This window comes from Danaus plexippus, chromosome 26 (assembly GCF_018135715.1).
Source record: "Danaus plexippus chromosome 26, MEX_DaPlex, whole genome shotgun sequence".
In the NCBI taxonomy this organism is placed as follows: Eukaryota; Metazoa; Arthropoda; class Insecta; order Lepidoptera; family Nymphalidae; genus Danaus; species Danaus plexippus.
In genome coordinates, this window is record NC_083554.1 from 3,321,163 (window position 1) to 3,346,970 (window position 25,808).

A 25,808-nucleotide genomic window follows, 5' to 3' on the forward strand; every position below is an offset into this window, starting at 1 on the left:
CTCCAAATCAAAGTTTGAGCTACGATGAAATAGACAGGTTTAGTCGCCGGCATTTATCTTGGCACGGTTTTGTCGTAGTGGGGGTGATTTACGTATGTACACTTAGTGCAACAAAAAGTGGTCACTTCTGATTCTTATCAATAACAACAGCTCGTAACAGTTCTATGAACAGTGTGTCCGATTTAAGTGCACGTGAGTGTACTGGGGAACGAACATCCAATCACGTGCACGGAATTATGACGTCTCGTTCCCCATGCCCCGTGTCATACCTAGGACACCTAAAAATCTCATTATACCACCCCACTTGCTTCCTCAAATAAAACAACGTCTATATTTAAGTCTTCATTTTATTGTGAAGGTTTTCACCTAATATAATGTAGGTACAATAAGTTACAAGCTTATAAGTATAACTGGTATCAATACATGGTTAAAGAGCGAACAGTGATCATAACCGGTTAGAACCGCTTCCATCCGGTCGATGCAAAAATTCATTATCTGTGCGATGAAAAGCGCTCAAAGAAATATACTCCCATACATTATAATATATATACAAAGCACGTAAAAATATAAAAACGTTAAATTATATTATAAAAAAATAAAAGGAATTTGGTTGAAGCGCTTCCGCTAGATTTATCAGATATCACAGACAAGCCAATATTTATGTTATTTTAGCAATCGAATTTATAAGACGTATATAAAATATAAACTTTGATTTTAACTGATTTAGGCGGGATATTACTTACGCTGAAGGTTGAAGGGTACAATAAATTATAACGTCGGTACAAAGCTAGCTGGAATTTTATGTATCAATCAAAGCTACGCTTCTAATAAATAGCTTCTGTAGCGCTTTAAAGCGCCACAAACGATAGTCGTAAAGGCCTGAATCGAAATTAATCAAGGTATGCCGTACCCCTCGGAATATATATTAACTAAAATAAAATAAAACATCACGTTTTGGTCACTTGGAGATTACGAGATATGAACTATTACTCACTACGTGCGTTTATCTATGGTTTCTGAGAAAGTCGTGTCACGTAACCGGAGTACATCTGATATACACAATATAAAAAGCAATAAAACAAGAAGGAGAAAATAATTTTGAAGTGATATGCACTACGTTTTAATGAAAAAAAATTGTTTTAGAATAAGACAATTCTAAAACCAGGTATAAACAGAAGTAGTTATTAATTATATTAATATTTGGTTAACAATAAAATATCAGAATAGACCAAAATAATATTGTTTCTAGAGAAGAAATCGGTAAGTTTAAGATATTTTGCTAAACAATACGGAACCCTTTAAACACTAACCCTCGGAACGCTGCAGATATAAAATACAATAAAATCAATATTGTTGTGTTGTGCTGTCTTCATATGTCTAGTCTATACTATGCAAATAATCCTAAAACCGCTACTTCGTCAATATTCCTCGTTATAAATATATTTTTTTTTTGTTACAAGAGATTCATCGTGTCCGCGTCGATGGAGTACGTTATATCTGTACTAAACTAACTTTAATTTTAATCTCACTTTTTTTGATAACGTAATTAATCTCTAATAGCTTCATACTTACGACTATATAGCGTTTATTTACACAGTAACAAAAACTTGAATACATATTCAGCGAAAGCTATATTTTGTTTTATTATTTTTGTTATATAAATCGGTTACAATCCTATATAAACTTAACTAATATATTAATTCATCTATCTAACTTCTGAAACATAAATATTTGTGTTAGTTAATTTTGAAAAGAAAAATAATATAAAATAGCGCATTTCTATTGGTACAGAAATTGATATAAGATGACGTAGACGTAATATTAAACAAGTATTGAGTATTTGTACTCTCAAGTATTATAATAAGGCTGTAAATGTTCGACCGCTAATGACGTCACTAGATGGTCCAAATTTTCGAGTGGAAAAAAAGAAACGCGGGATGGATGGATGGTTTAAATAAAGTTCATACAAATATTAAATGTATTACAACAGCGAGGCCAGCTCATACCGTATGAAAATAATCTTCACTTCTAAATCAACGTCACATAATTTATACCATAAACCAAAACCTTAGAAGCGATTGATACGAACGACAAAGTATTCTGCAGCGATATGTAATGTTTAATATCTTAAATAATATAAATATTTTATTGTCATAGAATAATTTATCACGTATGATAAAAGGAAATCTATTATAAGAATATCTAATACCTTTGGTCTTGGAGAATGGTATAAATTGGATTCATAGATGTTAAATTCATGACTACCTTCGGTATCCGCGAGGTACACCGTTCATAAGCTATAATAGCTTACGTCGTATTGAGCCGCTGTAGTATATTTATATTATATTTAATTTTACTATTTAAAGCTCTTAGTTATCAATATGCGATGTCTTAAATCGCATCAGCAATACCAGATCCCTTCGAAATACGAGTCGAAGTTCCGACTAAACTCTGAAGAGGGAGTGATTGTTCGAGTATATAACTATCAAGTATGTACCAAAGATCTAGCATATAATAAAAAACGAAGCTATGCTTTTGGCCACTCGCACGTTAACTATCGTCGGACAGGTTATCCCTAGTCCTCACAAAGTTCCTGAAGGTCACTTGGATATTCGATTCACTGCACTTAATGTCCTAAACGAGTTGTACTGTACAGCATCTTAATACATATTATAAATCACAATGATTTACTTCGTCTCGGTACGACCGAGAACAGGGTTATACCAGGAGTTAAATATTTTATTTATATAGTCCACACTTGTACTTTCTCGGCGATAACACACCAGCTCGCCTGGTCGTAGTACGAGGAGACGACGTGCAGGCTCTCCACGTATTTCTCTATGAGCTGATCGAGTTCGCCTTTCTTGAATACGTGGTAGTATCGATGGTAGGTGACCGCGCCGCCCTCGGACGGTAGACTGTCGGAGCCGTCGCTGAGAGATGGTAGGAGTGGTGCGTGAGGGATCGGCCGGGGGAGGACAGCAGGCGCTGCGTCCTCTGAGCACGAGCGGGTCTCTAGAAGCTTTCTCTCTTTGGAGCACTCACTACACGACGGTAGAGAGGCCAAACTAGCGCAGCCCAAAGACGCTGTGCTGCCGGTTTTATCTCTCCTGCTCCAGTCACTGCCAGCGGATGTGTCGCTGCTTTCGATGGAAAAGCCAGATTTTAATGGAGCGGTGCTAGCGCTGGAGCGGGATGTGATGGATTCAGGACTGATCTCCATTTTATCCAGGTCGCTAGAGTCGGTCGACTGGCCCACCTTCAGCGAGGAACGTTTCTCGGTGCTCGTGCACAATGAATCCACGCTTATTTCAGATTCCAGTGAGTATCCTGTCTCTAATGATTGGCTCGTGTCGTATGTTCCGGACTCTATCGTTATCTCGGGATTTCCGTTGCTTGAGGATATAGCGCTGTCGTCGTCTGGGTTTTTGGTATCGATCTCAGTTAAACTTCTCTCGTCTATAACAGGTCTAACGTTGTATTGTATGTTGGCACAGTTATTTAAATATATGTCCTCCTCGCTGGTCACTCGAATGCTTTTCTTCAGCTCTCTATACTTGTTAATGATCGGATCAACATCTTTGCATCTCTTCTTGCTTTTGGATTTGGTGCTGCATTTCGGGAACAGCTTATTGATATCAGATTCCTGTGTCTCTTGACCCGTTGTATATTTATATTTTTCGTTGTTTATTTTGCTTTGTTGGTTATCATTGTTGAATTTATTAGACGGATCTTCGAGATGCTGTAGGCTGTCGGAGAGCTCGTCTAATATTTTCTGAGTATTTCTATCTTCTTCTTCTCGTTTTAGTCTAAGAGAGATGCTTTTTTCGCTGCTACTACTACTCGGGAGGTCGAAATCTTCTTCGTTTATACGCTTCGAATATTGATCGATTTCCTGTAATAACTTCTCGCTGAGTTTCTCAGCGAATTCTGTCAAGTGTTGATTACGATCGTTCGGCTCGTTAATCCATTCCTCTTCTTTAGCCAACATATCAGACCTGCACGTTATGAGCGGTTCGTTTTGTATTCTATTAAAACTGTCTGATTTGGAAATCGATTTTTCTGAATCTGTGCTGGATATAGATAGCGAGTCGTATGGAAGTCGGGTCGGGCTTCTATGGTTTTTCCCTAGATTCTCATCAAGGGATCGCCCTTCGGGTCTATTCGGGGAGAGTCTATTTAAGCTCCATGTTGAATTGTTGATGCTTCCTTGTTTTGGTGAACGATCTTTGGATCTTCGTCCTGGGGATAGGCGTTCTAGGCTGGAGGAACTGCCGCTGGAGGTGGTATTGGAATGTGACCTTGACCTGTCCTCTAATATTCGGAGGTCACCAGGTGACAGCTTGTTTAAACTCCAATTGCTACTGCTGCTACTGCTGGAAGCTCCTTGCACGATGGCGATCGCTTCAGAACTTTCTATTTTCTCTAATTGTTTTCTCTTAGATCTCGGACTCGATTGTATAACTGTGTCGCATGTTTCGTCTAATGTTTGTGCGACTTCAGCGACGGCTTCTATTAAATTTTGAGATGTATTTGGTAATGAGGGTGATTTATCTGTGGTGTTTATGTCTTCTGTTTTGACTTCGGCGGGATTAGGTAGATCTGTAACAATATTACGATTAATTGATATATAGTTTAATATTATGTAGATTGCTGTAGGTATGTAAATAAAAAGTTCTATAGGTTTTCTGTTCAAACTTACAAGCATGTACTTGACGAGGAAAGGAGATAGGAGAGAATAATTGAATTTCACCTCTGCACAGACCTCAGTATGTAGATTTACTTGTCAAGTATAATAAGCAATTTTAGAATGTATGGCAATAAAAATTATTGCTTGTGTACAAAAAAGTATTAGCTGAAAATTGTATACTTTCTATTCTAGTATGATAAATATTAGCAACACTTTATTTTTAAGTAAAATAATTCAAGAACATTCAAAAAATATCTTATCCAGCGCCTTTTTGGTTTAAAATTGTTCAAACAAACTAACCATATAAATCATTTAACTTACAAGGGTAGATCGAAATTAATGGATACATTACCTTTCTCGAGAGCAGTTTTGCGTAGCTCATCCGGCACAACGCTGATCACACTGTCAACAGAATCTGGTGATGATACGCCGCTCGAGTCACTGTCCATATCGTCTGTCGCAGGATTGAATAGTTCTAGGGTCATCAGTTTTGGATGGCTCTTAGCTATTGGATCCGCTTTACTTGTACTACGGACTATAGGAAACGGTGGTCTTCGACTTATATTTATGCTTGGAATTCCTTTATTTAACATATCTTTGATTTGCCGTATTCTCTCCTTTCTCTTTCTATCCGCTGATTTATCTAATGTGTCACTTGTTGGTGATTTACTCGGACCTTTGGGCTTAAACTTTGGTATTTCAGGTAATTCTGCGACAGTTTGCAGAGTGATTTTTGGATAAGGTTTTATGTCTTGTAAGACTCGTGGCATGAAATCGTCGGTTTCAGCTGTGAGTTTATGTATTTCTTCGATGTCCTTATTGATTTCTGCTATCAGTTCTTTTGTTACTTCGGTGGGCGTTTCTTCTTCGCCTTCTTCTTCTATTGGTGGAATCTGATCTATTTCTTCATATATCTGAATCGGCGGAGGTTTCGTTATAACTGAATTAGGTATTGGTCTAATTTCTGTCTTAAGAACATTTTCTTCGGGTTCTGGTTTCGGAGGTGAGTTGGGTTGGCTCTTTGATAACGGTTTTATGGGGACCGTATTAATGCTAGTTGTGGTATAATTTTTTAAACTGTATTGTGCGACTAAAATCTTGTTATGAACCGCTCCTGAAGCCTGTACTGCGTTTGGTGAAGCTGGAGGGCGGATGAGAGGAAATGCTTGTTTGATCCGGGGAGACGGTAACCCTGGAGAAGATTTCATTCTGGGCGATGTCGGTACTGATGAAACTTTTAAACGCGGGGATGTCGGACCGGGGGATAATGGTGTGGGAGATAATGGATCCCCGGAACCGTCTGCTTTAGGCACATATATAACCGACGCGAAACTATCTTCTGAATCAACACTCGTGTCACTTTGAAGACTACTATCTTTAGAGGAATCTGATCCATCCTCTTTTGAATGACGTCTTTCCGGATAATTCTTCTCCATGTTTGCGTTATTGTCACTTGGTGTAGGAACTTCCGGTACCGGGCCATGATTCTTCCACCCTTGAAGCATTCTTACAAACACAGTAACTTTATCTATATTCGTTGTAGATGTTTTGAATTTATTCGTAAGGCCGTTTTTTAGGGATTGGAATTTTTTGGCTGTTGTTGCGGATGTTGAAAATATAGAGTCGCGGATTGAATCGAGAGCACCCGGTCTGCGGTACAAGTATTCTTCGTTTAGAGACGCTTGTTTTTGTATATTCTTTCTCAAACGTTCCTTCTCCCTCAACCTTTCCACAGACATTAGCTCCTCGTTAAGAGATGTTTGCTTAAATACCCCAGGTTTCTTCGATTGTAATTTCTGTGTATGAATTTTAAAATTAGGCATTTCTTCAACTAAGCTTTTCATGTCCGTCGGTTTATCTAAATCTTCCTCAGCGTCGTCTTCGTTAATAGATTTCTTTTGTTTCACCAGTCGAGGTTTCTTTCGCGGTTCAACGACCTGTACTGGTTTTTCCGGTTCTGGTTCGGCTTCGTCGCCCCCAAGACTCGGCAGACTGGATCTAGATCGTACAAGCGCTCGTCGTTCCGTATCCGCGATGTCGGTTAAGCTGCGAGATTTCATTGTCGACGCATCCGATGGTTGCGATATCAGTCGTGGAGGTAAAAATTCGTCTAGCCTTCTCAACTCTATGGGCAGATCAGCGGCTAATGGTTCAGGGCGAGAGCATTGTCTTTGGTTGACTCTAGGGCCAATGGTCCATGAAGGAAGGAATGAACGTCGTCCAGCTAGCCGTTGTAGAGCTCTTCGAACAAATGAATAACAAGTTTCATTCGGTGACGAGAGTGATGATGATCCCGGGGAGCCGTCACGGCTTTTCCATGGTTCAGCGTATCTATAAACATATAAACACTGTATTTATGGGTTAATTTTTATGTCATACGGTAACTGATAGAATACATACTGCTCGTAGTCTACTGAAAGGAATCTTGGGGCGGGTGGCGGTGGACACAGTGTCGCTGGACGATGCCACGGTATTAAGACATCCTGAAATAAACATTGTAATCATGTATTGATTTTTTTTGCATATCTATGTTATTAAATAGAAAATAGACGATGAAAAACTCTGTTATCTGTTTTCATTTAAAACCCAGATTTATAATAGTTAATAGCGCTTCACTCTAACTATATCTATACATATCTATAGCACTAAGTATAGAAAGACTAAAGAAAGATTCAAAGTTGAAGTAAATAAATAGGTATTACTTTAGCCTGAAACTAAAACCTAAATGCTACTGTTATTTAATGCTAGTTCATTTACTTTTTTGGTAGTCAGGAATTCGATAGGAAAAAATATAATTTAAGCTACATATATCTAATGATAGTCACAATACCTGAGAGTGGAAGTTCCTCCCTTCGTGTTCCATAGCCCACACAGTGAGCAGTAATCTGCCACCGATCCTTGTGATTCTCGCAAGCTCTCGCAACGCGCTCGCACGACGCTCAACTGTCGCGAAGTGATGTACCACAGCGATAGACAGAACCGCGTCGAACGACTCATCACGGAACGGTAGACATAGATTGTCGCACACCACCACCTGTTTACATATTGGTGATACTTAAAATATGTCCCAAATAGGACCACTAGTCAGTTTAGGCTAATCAACACTTTTTTTTATATCCTTATTGAAAACCGATATCAAAATTATCTGTAACGAACGACTTCTCAGTGAATAGAATCAAGTTGTAATATTCAAGCATGTCGTCATTAATCATATTTTGAGTTTTACTTAACATATTTCAGAGATATTAACCAAATTTCTCTAAATGGATTTTGTGATATTTGACTTTAAAACCTATATAAGAATAAAAACAAAACTATTATATTGATTCAGCAATACTCTTGTTGTTGTCAAGAAATAAATTTTTGAAATTAGAGATTGATCCAATGAGTATCTTAACACAGATAACATATAATTTTGATAGATTTTCAGCCACTGCTTTCTATTCTTGCAGGTAAAACTTTTTAAAATGCTACCAACACCGGCTACAATATCTCCTGTATCCTCTAGTGACGGTGTGTTACACAAACAACTAAGTTGATAATTTCTCCTACCTCATTGTTGTTATGATGCGCTTGCGCAGCCAACCTCGTGCAACGGTCTCCCCCTACCGCGAACACGGATGGGTTCACGTTTAGATACTTGCCGTTGCCGCAACCTGGAACGTTCATGAACAAATTTTACTAATTTGATGATTTCGTGGTACTTTTATGTCATGAGTTGAATTAAAATTCAAGATAGGCACAGGCTTCAAATCTACGACCTTCAGAATGACTTAGAAACTAATATATATATATTGCAATGTGTTAATAAATAATACTTTTGGGATTTATTAAAACTGTTACTTAAATATATCTTATTTATAATAACAATGAACTAGTAATGTTATTGAATACATCTAGGTCCGATAAAAAAAATGTATAGAGGGAAAACAGCGCCAGCATCATTAAGGATTTGACTAGGAATTTCAGTTATTATTTTTTAACTTATTATAATAAATTAATTGATTTACTGTTTTGAATATACCGAATATTAATATTGTGTCAGGAATAAAAATTATTGCAAATAAAAATAATAGCATAAGGATTTTAAGTGATTATAGTTGTTTGGGCTATATATATATATATATATATATATATATATATATATATATATATATATATATATATATATATAAATTACTTTTTGTGATTTACCCACACCTACGTCTTTTAACAAATTAACGGTTATTCAAAAGATATTCTTGTAACTTAAAGGAATTTTTGGTATCAAAATTAAAATGTGTTTACTGATCGCCAGCACTCTGTGATTAATGAAAAAAAAAAATGTATTGTATACCGTATGTTACTTATATACATGTGTTACTAGACAAATAAAGATCAAACTGCAATATAATGTATTTATTGTATGATGATTATGTTTAAAATTTAGAGCCAGTGAGTTTCGTTCTCGGCGCTAGATATTTTTATCTCCCACGCCTTGACATTTTCCCCTTCTGATATTAGCCACTGAATTTCTAATTATCTGTTGATGTTTCATAATTTACAATTCTGTGTGGGTCGACTGTATTACGCCCCCAAACGACGTTTCAAATTTCATCACAGATGTTTTAGCTTATTGCTCACTTAAGTCAGAATAATAAGGTCAGAATATATATTTGCTATATTTTACTATTTTAACTATTAAAATTTATGCTCTGGTTTTTATCAAATACAGAAGAAGGGATAGAAAAAATCTATTATCTCGCTTTCTACGGTAAAATTATTATTAATTAATATTTTGTTCTTATTAAACTTTTAATAAGATAGGTGGCAAGAAGTTAGTGCAAATAATCTCCTCTCTAACAAATGAATTTTTTCTCTGCTAATAATATTTTTTTTGTTTCCGTACTTGGATGGGTGCTTATATAAATATGGTGAATGAAGCGATCAATAAAAGATTCTCATATGAAAATTTTCTAACATTGTTCTGTCGATTTTATTCATAGTATTTTAATAGTTTCTTTAAAGTATTATATATTATTATAATGAATATTGAGATGGAGTAAAATAAATAAAACTTTTGTCTATTAAATATTGTTTTGCTGTTGGTCTCATCCTAAATAAGATATAATTTCCTTTTATAGTAGGAGTTGAACAAAAAAAAATTTAAAAAAAGGCTGTTAAAATTTTCAACATGTTTCTTTATAAAGACATTGATGGTTATAATTGTATGTGAAAACCTTGTGGGTCACACTCACCTATATCACAAACCAGACTGCCGGGTTCTAGGTCGCTGATGAAGGATCGCACGGCGGGTGCCGGCGTGGTCGCGTCGTCACCGGCCTGCTCATACACCTCGTGAACGTAGGTACGCTCGAGGGCCGCCCCGCGACCCGCGCACTCGCGCGACCACGCCTCCCCGCCATCCATCACCGACAGAGCATTTTGCTCAACTGGAACATACAGACACATCCCTAATATATATGGTTGTACTAATTTGTACTCCAAGGGCAGGTGGAACTATGATAGGGTAGTGGAAATAGGACTTAGCTGACACAGCCATGTCCATATGCTTATATAGTCCACGGGTCCACGCTTATATAGTCCATAATATAGTCCACGGGGAGGTAGAGCTATCATAGTGTAGTTGCATATCGAAGCAGTGAGTGTCACTAGCACTTACCTGACATACCCATGTTTAAGAGTTTCATATCCGTAGTAGCCCTACCAGATGGCATAGTAATGTGTGGTTGCATATAGTAACATTGTGCTCGACAAAATCATGTTAAAATAGGATCACATATCACTTGTCAGCAATGAGATACTTTAAGAAACAGCTAAGTTATTAGCTATAGAGACAGAGCTAAGTTATTAGCTATAGAGACGATTCTTATAACAAAACTAGCTAAAAGGTTAGTAGATTTGAATTTTCGTGCATAAATTTATTAGTTTATATTATTATATTAGTGATATTATTAGTGATCATTGATTTCAGATTCAGATTATTCAGATCATAATGCTAAAGAATTATTTAGATTATAAGAATTGTACTAAGAAAGCGGTTATTCCAGTATTTATGGTTGTAGCGTTAGCGTTTCCCGGGATATTGTTAATGGGGTCATCGGGTCACACACATTTGATCGGAATTATTTTCTTTGTTTAAATATCCGTTTTTATTTCTTATGAATTTAACATCGATTAGCAGTATCCGAATATATCTCTTTTATACGTACATTAAACATTAAAAAATATTTTATAAAGAGAATACTATTCTTCGTTGTATATAGGAAATGTTCTGTTAAAATACTTTTCATAAAATGTCAGCGTAATTGTTAAATATTCTGACCTGTTTGTACGAGTGCATTGCACTCAGACAACACACCTATCGATATAAAATCGTCTTTGTCTTTCAATACTTTAACTCCTATTCTTAGAGGATCGTGTAGTTGAAATTGTGGCTTAAATTTAATCAATGAAAACGGGTTTACTATACGGCAGGAAAGATTCTGTTTTTGAAGGAAATTTATATGTTTTTCATTAAATATGTACATATTTCTATATAATTTTCTAAAATATTTTTTTTTATATCCGAACGTATTTGATTTATTATGTACGCCTTTCTATTTTTAAAGCGCTGTTCACTCATCTTATTTACTTTCAAATTGACGTTTGACAGGTATTAAAAAAAAAATGCACTGTGACATTTTTATTATAAAAATATTCAAAATGGCGGTTGCACGGGTAAAACGCGCTTTAAGTGTCAAATGTTAGTTATTTTTTCCTTACATCGGATAACTTAATCATTATTATTGATAAACGAGAATGAATTCATCAAGTATTTATATATAAGTATTTGTTATGGACAAAAATAATATATATCGAAACGGTGGCTAACTAAAGGCTTTATCGATTTGTGTGGCTTCCCGACCATTGATGGATTTTCAATACAGATTAACGTGTTCAAAATTCTATAGATTTTAAGTGACCATACAAACTATTGTCTTGTCTCGTGACATCGCTTGTTCCATCACTCAAACGAAGTGCAGGCCACTTATCGTGTGTTCAACATAGCGTATAATTTTATAGCACTTGTTGTTCGTGACAATTTTGTATAGAAATTAGAAATGTGAAATAAAAATATCTAGTCGTAAATTAATAATTTTTAATTTTTTTAATTTAGCTGAATTCTAAAAAGGCTGTTAATAGTATCAATAAAGATAAATCTTTAAATCGATGTTCATATGCTTGAAATTATTTAAATTAAAAATTTTTTTTGAATAATAAATATTACGACAAAATGATAATCAATATGTGATATAGCAAATATATATGTATAAAAGTTAAGGCATAATCAGAACTGTAAAACGGTCTTGCTCTCAAACGCCCAATTTACTTTCCCATAATAAGATTACAACGTAATCGAATGAAGATTATTGTTCAGTTATTATGGACCTTATTGGTATAATGTTAAGAGCTATTAAACAGCTCTTTGTTACCATGACGACGCATCTAGGACGAAAGCAGGTCAAAACGGCAGTTCAGCTTTATATGCAGCATTTGAATTTTAAACGGGAAAATTTTTAAAAACGCTATATTTTTATAGAAAAAAAGAAGGTTTTAAATTAAGATCTTTACGTCTTAAATTTTTCTATGTCTGTCTTAGGAAATTTTTAACTACCTAGTTGTTCTTTATGATTGATTTTATTCGATATTAATTGATTTTAATAGATAATTATGTTATAGTGATTTTCTTTCTCATTTGATTTTTAAATGTTCTCGTTTTCGTTCTAAAAATTATCTGTTATATTTCTAATGTAGGAATAATACAGTTGTATGTAGGACAATAACGCTATCTCTTATCAAATCGATATTGTTATCAGTGACACGTCATGTTATTGCTATTTTTATTTTAATTTGACAGGAATTATGTTTAAATTACTGCCAGACAAGCTTAGAGGTTTCTCAGTTGGTTGGCATTTAAATGGCAAAGAGAATAATTCCATTATGTCAATTTAAGAAGATTTGTTAATCTTATAGTTATACAAGATATAGTTTGTTCTTATTTCAGCTGACTGTGTTAAAATCTTGCTGATTTATGATGTCTGTGGTGCAGGTAAGGCCATAGATTTATATTTTTTCTCTAAAAATGTTAACGACAACGACTATCAAATTAATATCCGTAAACTTTAATATATTTCGTATGAGGCAAAAGAATATAAAGACGGGATTAAAAACTATGGTATATGTATGGCCACAACATTTTGTACTTATAATAGGAATAGCGTTTATAATAGGAATCGCAAAAAAACTATTCATATGAGACCTTATTTTATACTTTTTAATATATATTTTTTAATTAAACCAATATTTCTCATATATAGGCTGTATAGTATGAAGTAAACTTTTTTTTTAAATATCAAAAATCAGTTACTGGTTCCGCGACGTGTTCAATGATCCATTAGTGTGAAATTCCGATAAGAAAAACCGTTATATTTTTTACAACGACCACATAAAAAAATTTATCAACTGTTGATGAATATGAATGTTTTGTTTGAAATGTACTAAAAAATATTACGCAATATATGACACATTTTAAACTTAAAAAAAAAAATCTAAATCTAGTTTATTTTTTAGTCTGATATGTATATGATATGTATAAAGGAATATCCTGAACCGAGGTTTTATACACACTTATATATATATATAAGTATAAATAAATATATATATATATATATATACTTTTGAATATAATTGTAGCTGTAACGATTTATGCACAAAGTAGGGCAAGCCTCAGTTTCTCTTTTCTATTGTGCTTTATAAATATCTGTATAAGAATACATAAAAGTATTTTACGCTTTTCCACAGACCACAAGAAGTTTTTTGTACAACAAAGCCGTCTTCACATTACTTGGACATGTAGGAACGTAAATAGATTCGATATAATTACGTACTCGTTACGTGTGACTTAAGACTTGTAATATATAATAAGATTATTATATATACTTATATTATATTTAAGTTTTAAGAAAAGATGAATAAAAATAACAAACAGCTGAGTTTAGACTAATAATGTTAAGGCAGTTGAATAAAATATATATATATTGATAAATTTGATGTTTAATTAACTAAAAAAGTGTTTTATTTTTTTATGAAAAATTTATATAATAATTTATGTATAGATATTTAAAAAATAATCAACAGTATAGTTTTTTTTTTTCAACTATTTATTCTGTAAAGCGTAAACCATATCTGTTAGATTACACAATATAATCCTATACACCATTCGCTGTCTCAGCCTGGCATAAAACAAATGAACCATAAAAAAAAAAAATTCAAAAAAAGAAAAAAATAATAAAAGATTGCATACAATTTTTGTAATCCTTAAATAAAATTAAATTGTATAAGTTGTATATTATATAAAACATCTGCCCGTTGATGTAATTTATGAAGTTTGAAAACCGAATAATCAATGAAATAGTAAATTAAGTTTCAATCACGATGTAAAATCGTGTTCATAATAAGGCAAAGCGTTTGTAATATGAACAAATAAAAAAAAAGTATATCATAATTTAATGTAAATATTTTAATATAATGTTCGGTATTTAATTGAAATGACTAAAATTTAACTGAGGTCATTATGCTTCCGGAGATAAATTGACTAAAAAAAAATTGCTTTGGTAAATATAATATATTTGCCAACATTTTTATAGCAATTATCAATCAATATTTTTTTTCCGTTAATTACAGCTACATTTAACCGCATCTCGTCTAACAACTGAATTAAAAGACGTAATTATATCTCCTTAGCATTATTTGTACAATGTTCTTCATAGTTTCATTTAAGCACAATATCTGATGATTCTAAGATAATTAATCTTTATTATAAATCAGTTGAAAAATTTCGTGAGCGAGTTGAATGAACCGAGTTGCATTAGTCGCATCGCGCAATGCGGCGACCTCAATAGAACGTGTTATACCTCCCGAATACAAGGAAAAAAAATTTTTCACGGTTTTCAAATTATAACCATTTAACAGTTATATATAGTACGTATAATATATATGTTTATTCTATGTGAATATTTTTATAAGTAAGTTTTAAATGTCTCCGCTGAATGTTCATGGCTTTGAACGGAACCCAGTATCTCATCTTATTGAGGCCATGCCTAGGTCAATCCGCTTGTTTTTTTCTTATTGTTATTAATGCAAGTTCCCAACATTCAAAATTTTTCGCATGAATTTATAAACGAGACGTGATTTTTTTATGCTTATTTTTGTTTTCTTGGCACAATTCTGTAATATTTTGCCAATGTTGCACTCGCTGTACACCTAATATTCGTTTTATTATGTATGTGAATGTTTGTTTATGTGTTCGCTTGAAACTCGAAAACTCGACAAGCTTTGAACAGCCCATCGAATCTAAAATCTCAATTAACATTTTTGCTAAGAATTACAATGATGATGAAAAAATAAATAAATAAAGAAGTAATTCGGGTCAGGATTTAATATAATCAAAATGGAAGCATAAATTATCGTCAGCAATTATATAAAAGTTATTTAATCATAACAAATAAACACAAAAAATATATTTAATCAAACCTAACTTAATAATAAAATACTTTTAAGTTAAATTATTCGCATTTAAATTTAAATTAAATGTTAATAACATTTAAAGAATATATTGTATTTGGATTGATTAAAATTGATATTTTATAAAATTTTCGTACCGAATGTAGATAGCATCTGGTTTGACATTCGGAGACGTTGGTTTGCGTTTGACCTGAATGGTTTCGATTCCACAACTCTATTGGAATTTGTCATAAATAAGTTATTTTGGTAACAATTCATTGCAATGGATTACGAGGCATCGCATGAGATATAACCAGTAGAGTTGGTGGAAAATAATGTTCTGTATGTCTTTATATGGTTAAAATTTAATTAAGATTGTTGATGAATGAAAAAAATATGTAGGTGTCAGGTTAGAAGATCGTCCTGGCGATGAAATTTTCTTAATTAAATTATAACTATACGAATGTTTTTGATATAATGTATCATGTACACACACACACACACACATATATATATTTTCACAGTCAACATTTGGATTTGCATATTATATCAAACGTAAATGGTTTCTAGAACAGAAAAAAAAAATTTAAGAATTGCCACTCTTAAAGTTAAACTGTTCTAGTTGTCCTTATCTTGGACATACACAGACAAATGTTTAAAATATAAACTTTTATTAAATATATATTATGATAATTTCATTTAAATACCTAAGTTTTTTGTTTAAACACCGAACTCCTTAAAAACTTATATAGCGGTTAATATTTAACCCTAAAGCTGGATTAAGAAATACCTACATCGCAAATATATCTCTCAAAAATAAAATAATCTACGAAACAAAGTTGCGATTTAAATATAATGTATAGTATACACAGTTTACAAGCGGCGTACGTGATATAATTCAGATCGCATTTTGTGCAGTTTTGAGTGCATTGTTTAAGGGAGAAACGAAGTTTAAAGAGGCGTGTTATGCCAGGAAGATCGTGGGGGCGAAAACCTTTGGAGCATCTATTGTGAACTGTTCCTTAAAATGTCACTTACATAGGGAACTTAGAATTTTAATAGAGAAGGTATTTTACAATAGGATATAATATCTTACTGTATAATCATCAACAGCCTATCGGTGCCTACTGCTGAGCTAAGGCCTCTTCTCACATGGAGAAGATTAGAGCATTAATTACCACGCTTGATGAAGGCGGATTGAAGATTTCAAACTTACAATTTGAAATAATAAGTCCAGGTTTCCTACTCTCAGAAAGTACATTTAACTCGGAAAAACCACATTGGTTCTTGCCAGGTCTCAAACTGACACCCTTCAGCATTTAACCTCTAGGCTCTTTACTACATATGGTAAGTTTATTCGAACTTATCTTAAAAAGTTACTTAAATTATCTATTAATAAAATTCTCTAAGTTTCACTCAAAAAAAAACCACTCTTTATTCATAGCATAACTGAAGTACAATTCTATGACTGTTTTTAGGGAAACAGCGCATAGTTTTCGGGTTACACCACTTGGTTCAGACACACATTTGTCTTTGAAACCATGTGATCATTAATTTCGTAATTTTGTTATTATTTATTTATTCTATTATACAGATAATGTTTTTTTTAACTCTATAGTCTTATTTATTAAAGTAGGAATTATTTCTGACAATAATTATAATTATTTGTAAGAACAAAAAATATTTAGAAACATATATTTTTTAAGATCATTGGATGTTTATATTAACAGCTAAATCCCTCTATAACCTGCTAAAAGACTTGGGCCTATCAAGAACTAACATCAGTTCATTCTTGGAACGTGCGTCGAAGGCAGCCCTAGCAGGTTCGTTTCATATTTGGTTAGGTAGAAAGAGGAGCTTGGACAGTGGAGGTGAGTGTGTAACACGCGTTAGATAGGGGCCCCTTAAACCTACACCTGGGTCGTAAGTCCCGGGCACTGTTGAAGCTCCTCTCCTGCAACGAGATGGACCCGGCATCCGCACGGTGAATCCTTTGAATGCTGAGAGGTTTTGACTGATCTCAAATAGTACAATAACGCGTAGTAATCCGAAAATATTAGTTACTTTTAAATGTTTATCACTTTAAGTGGTTGAGGAATAAATTCAGCGTGTTTAACATCATTCTGTTATGTAACAACTCGTACTTATTATAACTGTACATTAACTATTCTAGATATTTTATATATAGAATAAAAAAATCTTTAAATACAATAAAGTTCTTATATAACTTCAGTATTAATTTTATTTCAAAACTATTACAACACTTAGTCCAAGTTCGTCGCAAACTGCGGATAGTTTTACGTTTTATATTATGAAAAAACTCTAAACTGTTCGTATGTAGTCTGCAAACCTTAAGTCATATATTAACTAACCTATATATTTGGAATTCAATATCATTCATTTAAGGTAAGCCTTTGATCGCGACGTCGCCTGTATAAAATCATTGAATACAAGGTTAGGCTAATTCTGTATGAACTCTGACTAACTGAAAATGAAAATAGACTTAACATCTCAAACCTGAAATGTAGGTTATTGTACAAAAAGTGTACGTGTTTAAGGTTACTAATTTTTAATTAGTGCGTAACCAAAATAAAAAACCTTTTTTTAATATATCTTTAAACTAAATTAATTATAATTTTAAATGAAACTAGTATTATTCGGATTTACTACGCGGATTTTATTATTTAAAAACTACATAATCCCGACGTTTCGGTTACTTTGCAGCAACCGTGATCACGGTTTCATTTAAATGAATACTCGCGAAAATCTTAGATCTCATAATTATAATTTTGTTTCCATTTCTACGTAATATTAATAGTGATCAATAAAAAGTTATAAATTATGCAGGTGTTTGTCAAGTCATTTTATAATTCTGTATGAGATCAATTTATCAGTGCCAAATATGAAGTGAGCCTCAAGTTTTTGGCATCACTCCCTCCGTCGTTTACAGATAAGAGTGAGATATATATATGTGTATATATCATAGCATGTTAAAGGATTTTCATGATTGATTTTTACTTATTAATATTTTGAGAGGGTATATACATTTGTTATTTTTTAGACCTCTAAATTAATCTAAACGTCGGTATGAAGTTTAAAATAACAAAAAACGCGGAGTACCTCTGAAATTATTAGCTTTATTTAAATTAATACTTGCGACAGTCTAATGTTCGAAAAAATGTTTATCTGAATATTATAACGAAGTAAAGGAGTAATAAATATTGTGTATTTCAGAAATGACCTGCATTGAATAAATAGGTGTATCGCCTATAATTTTTACACACACACAGACACATATAAATATATATCACTGTGTCCGTAATTATAGCCACGTGTACGTCACTCCATGTGAACTTACACGTGACGTATCAGTGACGTAATAGTTAGTGCTTAAATTATGTATAGGATATATAAATAGCGCCTTATATTGTAGAAGATAAGGTGCTTTTTATAAACATGTTCATGAGTTTGAAGTATGGACAGGACAAAGAATGCTATATTTATACATATAAAAGGAAATTTATATATATATATATAGATAAAACGTCAGTTATGACAATGCATCCGGGACTAGTTTTTTTAGGATTAAGGCTTGTTAAAATATAATGTTTTTAGTTCATAAAAAAATACCGAGCATTTGTATTATAAAATCACACACTCGTATTTTTTTTTTTGTATAAACTTTACGTCCTTAAAAAGAAAATAGTCCTATATTGTTATGCGGTGACCTGGTTAGGGTTTAAGGTATTTTTTTAAGCTCATACCGAATAAGAGAACATTTCTATAAGTGTATAGTAATTGGGACCATAGTGTACCATTAATATCAGCTGAGGTCAGATAAGGACGTTTGTGAGGTCGTGCTATGTTTAGAAACTTTCACGTTGAATATATACATACAGTTCAATATCTGTAAAGATTTTAAGTATATATTATACTGATTTTAAACTTAATTGTATATTTAATAGAATTTATTTATTTATTTCTTTGTAAATTTCCGTATATTTTCCGTGACAAATTCTATGTATTTCTGGTTATTTCCTATTAATGTAAAGATAATTTTATTTTATATTAAAAACATACCATTATCATATTCGTCTGCCAGTTTGTCTGTGTGTCTCTGTTGTCATAGCTCAATAAAGATTGGTTTTTCTTGAGCTTTCATTGGTGAACCAAAATCGGTTGATCCGTTCGTTCTTCACTCAGTGCACCATCGTTGGAATGTATTGGGAGCTAAATCTAAAAACGTAATTCATGTTAAAAAAGAAATATTAACAATATTTTTTTCGTTCAAAAAGATTTAATATGCTATATTTATGAATGATTTAAATATATACAGAAAGAAAGACATTTAAATTATACACATTATAATAGTTTTGGTTATACGATGGAATGACAAAAAATTATTTTCCTCGATCACCTCTCGCACAAACTTACAGTACTATATAAAAAATCATTCATACTTATTCGTTTTTTATTAAAAAATCCTTATGATTCAAAGTTTTTAAACATAAACAACATATAAGTCGATCCTTTATTTAATATGAAAAAAATGTCAAAACGTTTCGGAACAAATAAACACATTACACATTTTTTTTAATATTACTAATCTATTACAATATAATTTGTCCGCAATTCAAACTGTTAAGGTAGCAAAATCCATCCTAAATTCCTCAGGAACTGGCTGACAAATAGATGAATATTTATAAATTTCATTTAGTGTTACAGTTAATTCAATGTTATTTTAATATAATAAAAAAATTTATAAATACAAAAAGATAGATGAAATATCTTTTATCTTTTAAAGATAATTCGTTTTGTTAAAGACGTATAATAATAGGTCACTCGGTTATGACCATTACTTACAAGATTTAAAAGTAATAAGTGAACTAGCTTGATATTAATATACTATATATACAATAAAAATAAATAATGTGATCCCAAAAAACAGTACAAGAATCCAATAAACAAGTTATTTATTTATTTATTCATTTATTTACTCAATAAATATTAAAAGTTTGTATGTTCTAGCACGAATAATACGAATAAATTCTGACCATCGATTAGTTTATAAATAACTTACCAGTTAACCTTCGGGATCATACAACTCACTGTCTCTTTCAGTTTCTTTTATTTAAAGAATTAAATATAATTAAAAATTAATAATTGTATTTAAAGAATTAAATCGAACTAAAAAAATTATATCCCTTCTATATATAGTATATATTAAACGTATGTATAGGAACGAATTGTTATATAATTATAATTACAATGATCACCAAAATATTAATTAAGTTAATATTTTCAATAAATTAAATAGAATCTATAAAAACCGTAAAAATTATTCATATTCACAGTTATTTAATGTAAACGAATGAAATCAAACCGTATGACAATCGTAATTTTGGCCGTGCATACATTTACGGTATCCGACACCATACCGTTTTATAATCTCACGGTACATATATTCCCATTGACCGTAATCAAACCAGCAGACTGTATCGACATCTTTTAATGGTTATAAACAGACACGTCACTCATTCATTCGTTCGATCACGCACAAGCGCACTACCATACATACCGAACGCCGTGAAACGCGCATCCACCATTTTAAAAGCGAAAAAAAAAAAATTTTATTCATTCACAAAAACATCTAAACACAATGATTATGCACACTACGTTTATTATACCTTAGATTTTAATATAGGCGATTCCTTCTATACACGTAAACGTAATCCCTTTGATATTTTTATATTGTAAAGCGCGTTTGGGAAATGGGTTTTTTGTAAACGGAACAGAGCTTCGACCAGCGTGACGCTGTGTCCACACGGATGTTGGTTCCAAACTGAAGAATGGAAGAGAACTGCGGATGGCTACTGGCAGAGCATGCGCAATGTGTACCCGCCAAAATACACCTACGCGCATGTATTATTAGTAACATGATAAAACACATTAAAACAACTTATATATCAGAAATATAATAAAATTATATTAATTTTCATAATTCATAGTAATCACGAATTATTAAAATCATATTACTGGTAGCGTGATTACCACGGAAACGGTAATCGTCTATTTATATCACGGTAATGTCAATGTAAGATCGTAGCGCTACGGCCGTCTACGACGTAGATCCGCTACGCAGTCGTAGACGCTACGACTTCTATAATAATAATCTTGTTATTAAACGATATAATGATATCACAAAATTTAATAATAAAACATTTATATTATTTAAATCATATCATTTAAAATTGTTGTAGTGTTTCATATAATTTTTAATTAAAGCAATATTATTATATTATTAAAAAATATAATTAAATTGTTTTATACATTATTGAATTGCAATTCGTCTATTGTATAAGCCGTATTGTTTGTCCATAATGTGTGACGTCACAGTGACGTCACGCCTACTTTACACAATCACTTAAATTAAGCATTCAATAAATAATTGATTTCCATTCAATGTCTTTTACTTTTATAACAACGGAGGTTCAATCAAGGTTCTGACAAAATATATATATATATATATATATATATATTATTTCCAAAATAGAAATGAATCAAAGAATTAAAGAGAATTAAATTTTCACAGTAATTACGTAACATTTTTGTCAATTTATATTGTAGACGATGAATCTCTTCAGTTCGCAGATCGATTTATTAAAATAAATAAAGAAAAAATTGCCGATTATTATCAACTTTAAACCTGGGGAAGTCGAATGCGTTTGGTAATATTTAAGGTTCTTCCAAATATTTTAGTGAATAAAATCTACATTATAAATAATTTCGCCTACTTTTTTATATGCTGATGAATCATAAATATATTAATGAATTGCATATAATAAAATAATCAAACTCAAAAGAGATGAAATTTTGAGGGGAAATTGAAACAAAAAATCTTCATATTACGGTAACAGATTAATATTTTTTTTCTCATCTCAATGTATTTCAATATTATTGTTAGAGTAAAATTGTTAAAAATTTTAATACTCTATGATTTTTATTCGAAATTAATGAATGAGATCCTCAATGAAATTGTATATGCATATATAAAAAAAAATATGCACAGAAACTTAATATAATAAAATAACATGCTATCAATTTATTTAATTAAATTAATTAAGGTGATAACAAAGACGTTAATATTAAATACTTTCGTAAAACAGAGAAACACGCACATACATATACGCACACATGCTTACAATCACACTATATATATATATATGTATATAATCTTTAAAGCCACTGCAGATCTGATCACAGACACTCAGGCGCCGCTCTGTTCAGATACGAGCCAGACAGAAAAATAATGACTCCTACAACACGACAGGCTGAAGGTCGCTGGATATGAACTTGCCAACCAAAAAAAAATACATAGACCGCTATAAAAACATTAAGACATAAATAATATCAACTATATTTACTATTATATATATAAATTTATTATTTATATTATATATTATTATTTATTATTATATATATATAAATTATATTAATTTATTTATTTATATATTTATTGGTATCTAGATATGAGATAATTGTTCTAGAATTCGGTAAAACCGGTCAAATCATGACTAATGTTCATTAACGGCTAACTTCCTCAGAAAGACAATGACGCATTGATACTAACGATATTTCTAGGAACACATTCAACTATTTACTGTATCTTTTATCGTTTAATTTGTAACTTATTTGTCAAATACTTTACATTTCTTATAAAAATGCAATAATGATAAATTACAATAAATATATAATCCGTTGAAGTTATGTTGTAATGATTGCGTAATTATTACTTCATATTGAAGTCCTTACAATTTTCAAATTGATTTGTATTAACACAAGTTCCACATTTTGGTACATATTTAATGAATATATTGATATTCCGTCTTATTAAGAGGACTGTTCGTAAAATACTTCATAACTTCATTATTTAATTTGAATATATAATAAATCAAACAAAGAACTTGTAATGAAATCAATGTACTATCAGCTTTTTAAAAATAAACCACACAGTAAATATCCCGGCATGTCTATTATATTGACATCGGTACGCATGAGGACGCCCACGGATTTGAATTTCGAAGCATTCCCGTTAGAGAAGGACAATCGGCACTGGGGATATATACGTGAGACAAGGATATAGATAGTCATCGATCGGTTTACGTCACGCAAGACGCGTGGGCGCGATGACGTCACGTCGTATCCGCCAATGACATTGCGAGGAAAAGGCGCCACGAGATAGTGAGAAATTGCGAAAAATACGCTAAGGGATTATATCTTGGCGGTTACGTCAGATCCTGATTCCTGTTGCGTAGTTCCGACAGGCTAAAAAGAAAATTTTTAAAGACTTTTTAATGCAGTAAAGAATTTTTAAGGCAGTTCTGTAACTGCTTCTTAAATAACGTTAGCTTAATTTTTATGCCTTATATAATATTTAAAATTAAATGCTATATACGTATCATGTCAATATTATGTCATTTTGTAGGATGTTAAAATTTATGATTGTGACATTAAAACAAAATTATTTTATTGAATGAAAGACTGCAAGACTGTTTTTATAAATGTAGTTTTATCTTCTTTGTTTTTATCGTGTTTACATATTAACGAGCTTTTGCTGGAATAATAAATAAAAATGTTAGTTGGATTTTGATTTTATTATAATCAGGAACAGAAAGTATAAAAACTTAATTCATATTTTCTTCATAACAAAACAAAGGTGAAGAATTTGATATTTATTCTTTATCAAAAGCGCCACCTGTTATAGCTAAAGAAGTTAATAGTTTTTTATTCGTCACGAGATGTCACAGCCCGTGTCATAGTTATCGGAATCAATAATAGATGGCGACAAAACTTTTGCCATTAATTACTAGATGGCGTGATTTTATTTTTAAAATAGTATACCTTAATAAACTTTTCCAGTTATTTTTAACCAAAATTAGGTAAAACTAGTTTTGAAAAATTGAGTGATAGTACTGATTATTGTTTTTCGATTGAATACTTTCCACTCATTAAACGTAACTTTGCACTTTAACCTTAAAATTTCATAAAAAAAAAAACAAACCTCAATAGGGATCGATCAATGTGCGAATACAATTAATTTGACTGTTTATAGCTGAATAATTAATGTATTTTTTTTTCTTTTGTAAGCATGTATTATTTCAGATATTTTTTATGATATACAAATAAAAATACAATTAATACAATCAGAATTAAAGAATACAAATCGAGGAATAATATAAACTGAACAATATGTCAATCAAAATTATAATATTCCGTCTATTGTTGGCATGAAGGAGGTATGATTTTTATTTCTTATACATTCAAACCCTACTTCTGTGTAATATGAACAATAATTAAAAACTCGCTCATATTGTTTCATCATTTAAGACGACGGAAATGTGTTAATCTCCTTCTCTATTTCTTACACAAGACACTTTATGCACGACCATTTTGTTATCTAGTAGAGAAGAAATAAGAGTTACAGCGAATCAATTTTAATTACGAAATACTGCGGGATCAAATCAGAAAACGTGGTTTTGAAAGCGCGCCATACGGGAGTGTTAGATATGATAGAAATATTATTAATATAACGCTTACTCCCAGTTTCCTTCGCCATACAACATACTGAGCGTTAATAGTATTACATTCATAACTCCATATACAGTGTACCATTATGGTAGGTGTATGAGAAATTGGAATCGCTTCGTATGGCTTTGTATTGAGTTTTTAAACCTCTCTAATGATTTCTTTAATTTCAATTTTATACCTCTTACATATTATAGAAAGAATATATATATATATCTGAAAATATTGACTAACAATGAAAATGATAAAAAACATTTTGAAAAGCAATGTATTTTACAACAAAAACCAAAATGATTTCTGATAAGATATGTAACATTGATGCTGCCATATTTGATGTATTCAAAGGTCGTTTAACTATGACATTTATTCAACTTATCAATGTTGGGAATGTAATTTATTATTTATCATATCTTAATTATGGTGTCCGAGCAATGTTTATGGAACTCGAGCTAAAGGTCAAATTTTTATTTACTTTTTTTTGTGTTCGAACATCCGCACAGCCAAGGCGATTTTTTACTTCCTAAGAGGACATTTCTTTTTGCAACTATAAAATCTTTATAATTTTATAAAAGCAATTAATAAGAAATTAGAACAAATACGAATATAATTTTACTTAATTTTTTAATCATAAACACTATCTAACTTTCTAAATTATTGGTTTTATTTTTAATCTGTGCGCAACATCGTTAGACATGTTATACAAATATAAAAAGGTGAAAAACCGTCGTATTTTTTTTATACATTCCAATGACGTCTGATATGAGATATTTTATAGCTGTTCGGTTTTTTTTTAACGTCATTGACCTTGCGCTTCTTTAGCGATTTTTGGAGGATTCTCCACTCCAATGATCATTACTAATTCTTATTTTATCTTCGTCTCAATATCTAATTGTAACTGTTAAGAGGTTTTTTACCTTCATTAAATATTTACGTATTCAATTAAGTTTTTTTTGTTGCGACGTATTTTTTTCTTATATGTCAATAATTT

General features: G+C 31.7%; 1 protein-coding gene across 1 annotated transcript; it reads right to left on the reverse strand.

Annotated features, from left to right (window-relative positions):
- Positions 1–329: 329 nt before the first annotated feature.
- On the reverse strand, positions 330–21,060 carry LOC116774267 (protein piccolo). The gene is made up of 8 exons (XM_061524907.1): positions 20,923–21,060; positions 19,316–19,471; positions 9,928–10,122; positions 8,243–8,346; positions 7,521–7,724; positions 7,091–7,173; positions 5,043–7,021; positions 330–4,602 (listed from the first exon to the last, which is right to left on the reverse strand). The coding sequence occupies exons 3-8, from the start codon at positions 10,097–10,099 to the stop codon at positions 2,744–2,746; spliced, it is 4,401 nt and encodes a 1,466-aa protein (XP_061380891.1). The 5' UTR covers positions 10,100–10,122; positions 19,316–19,471; positions 20,923–21,060; the 3' UTR covers positions 330–2,743.
- Between the last annotated feature and the right edge of the window lie 4,748 nt (positions 21,061–25,808).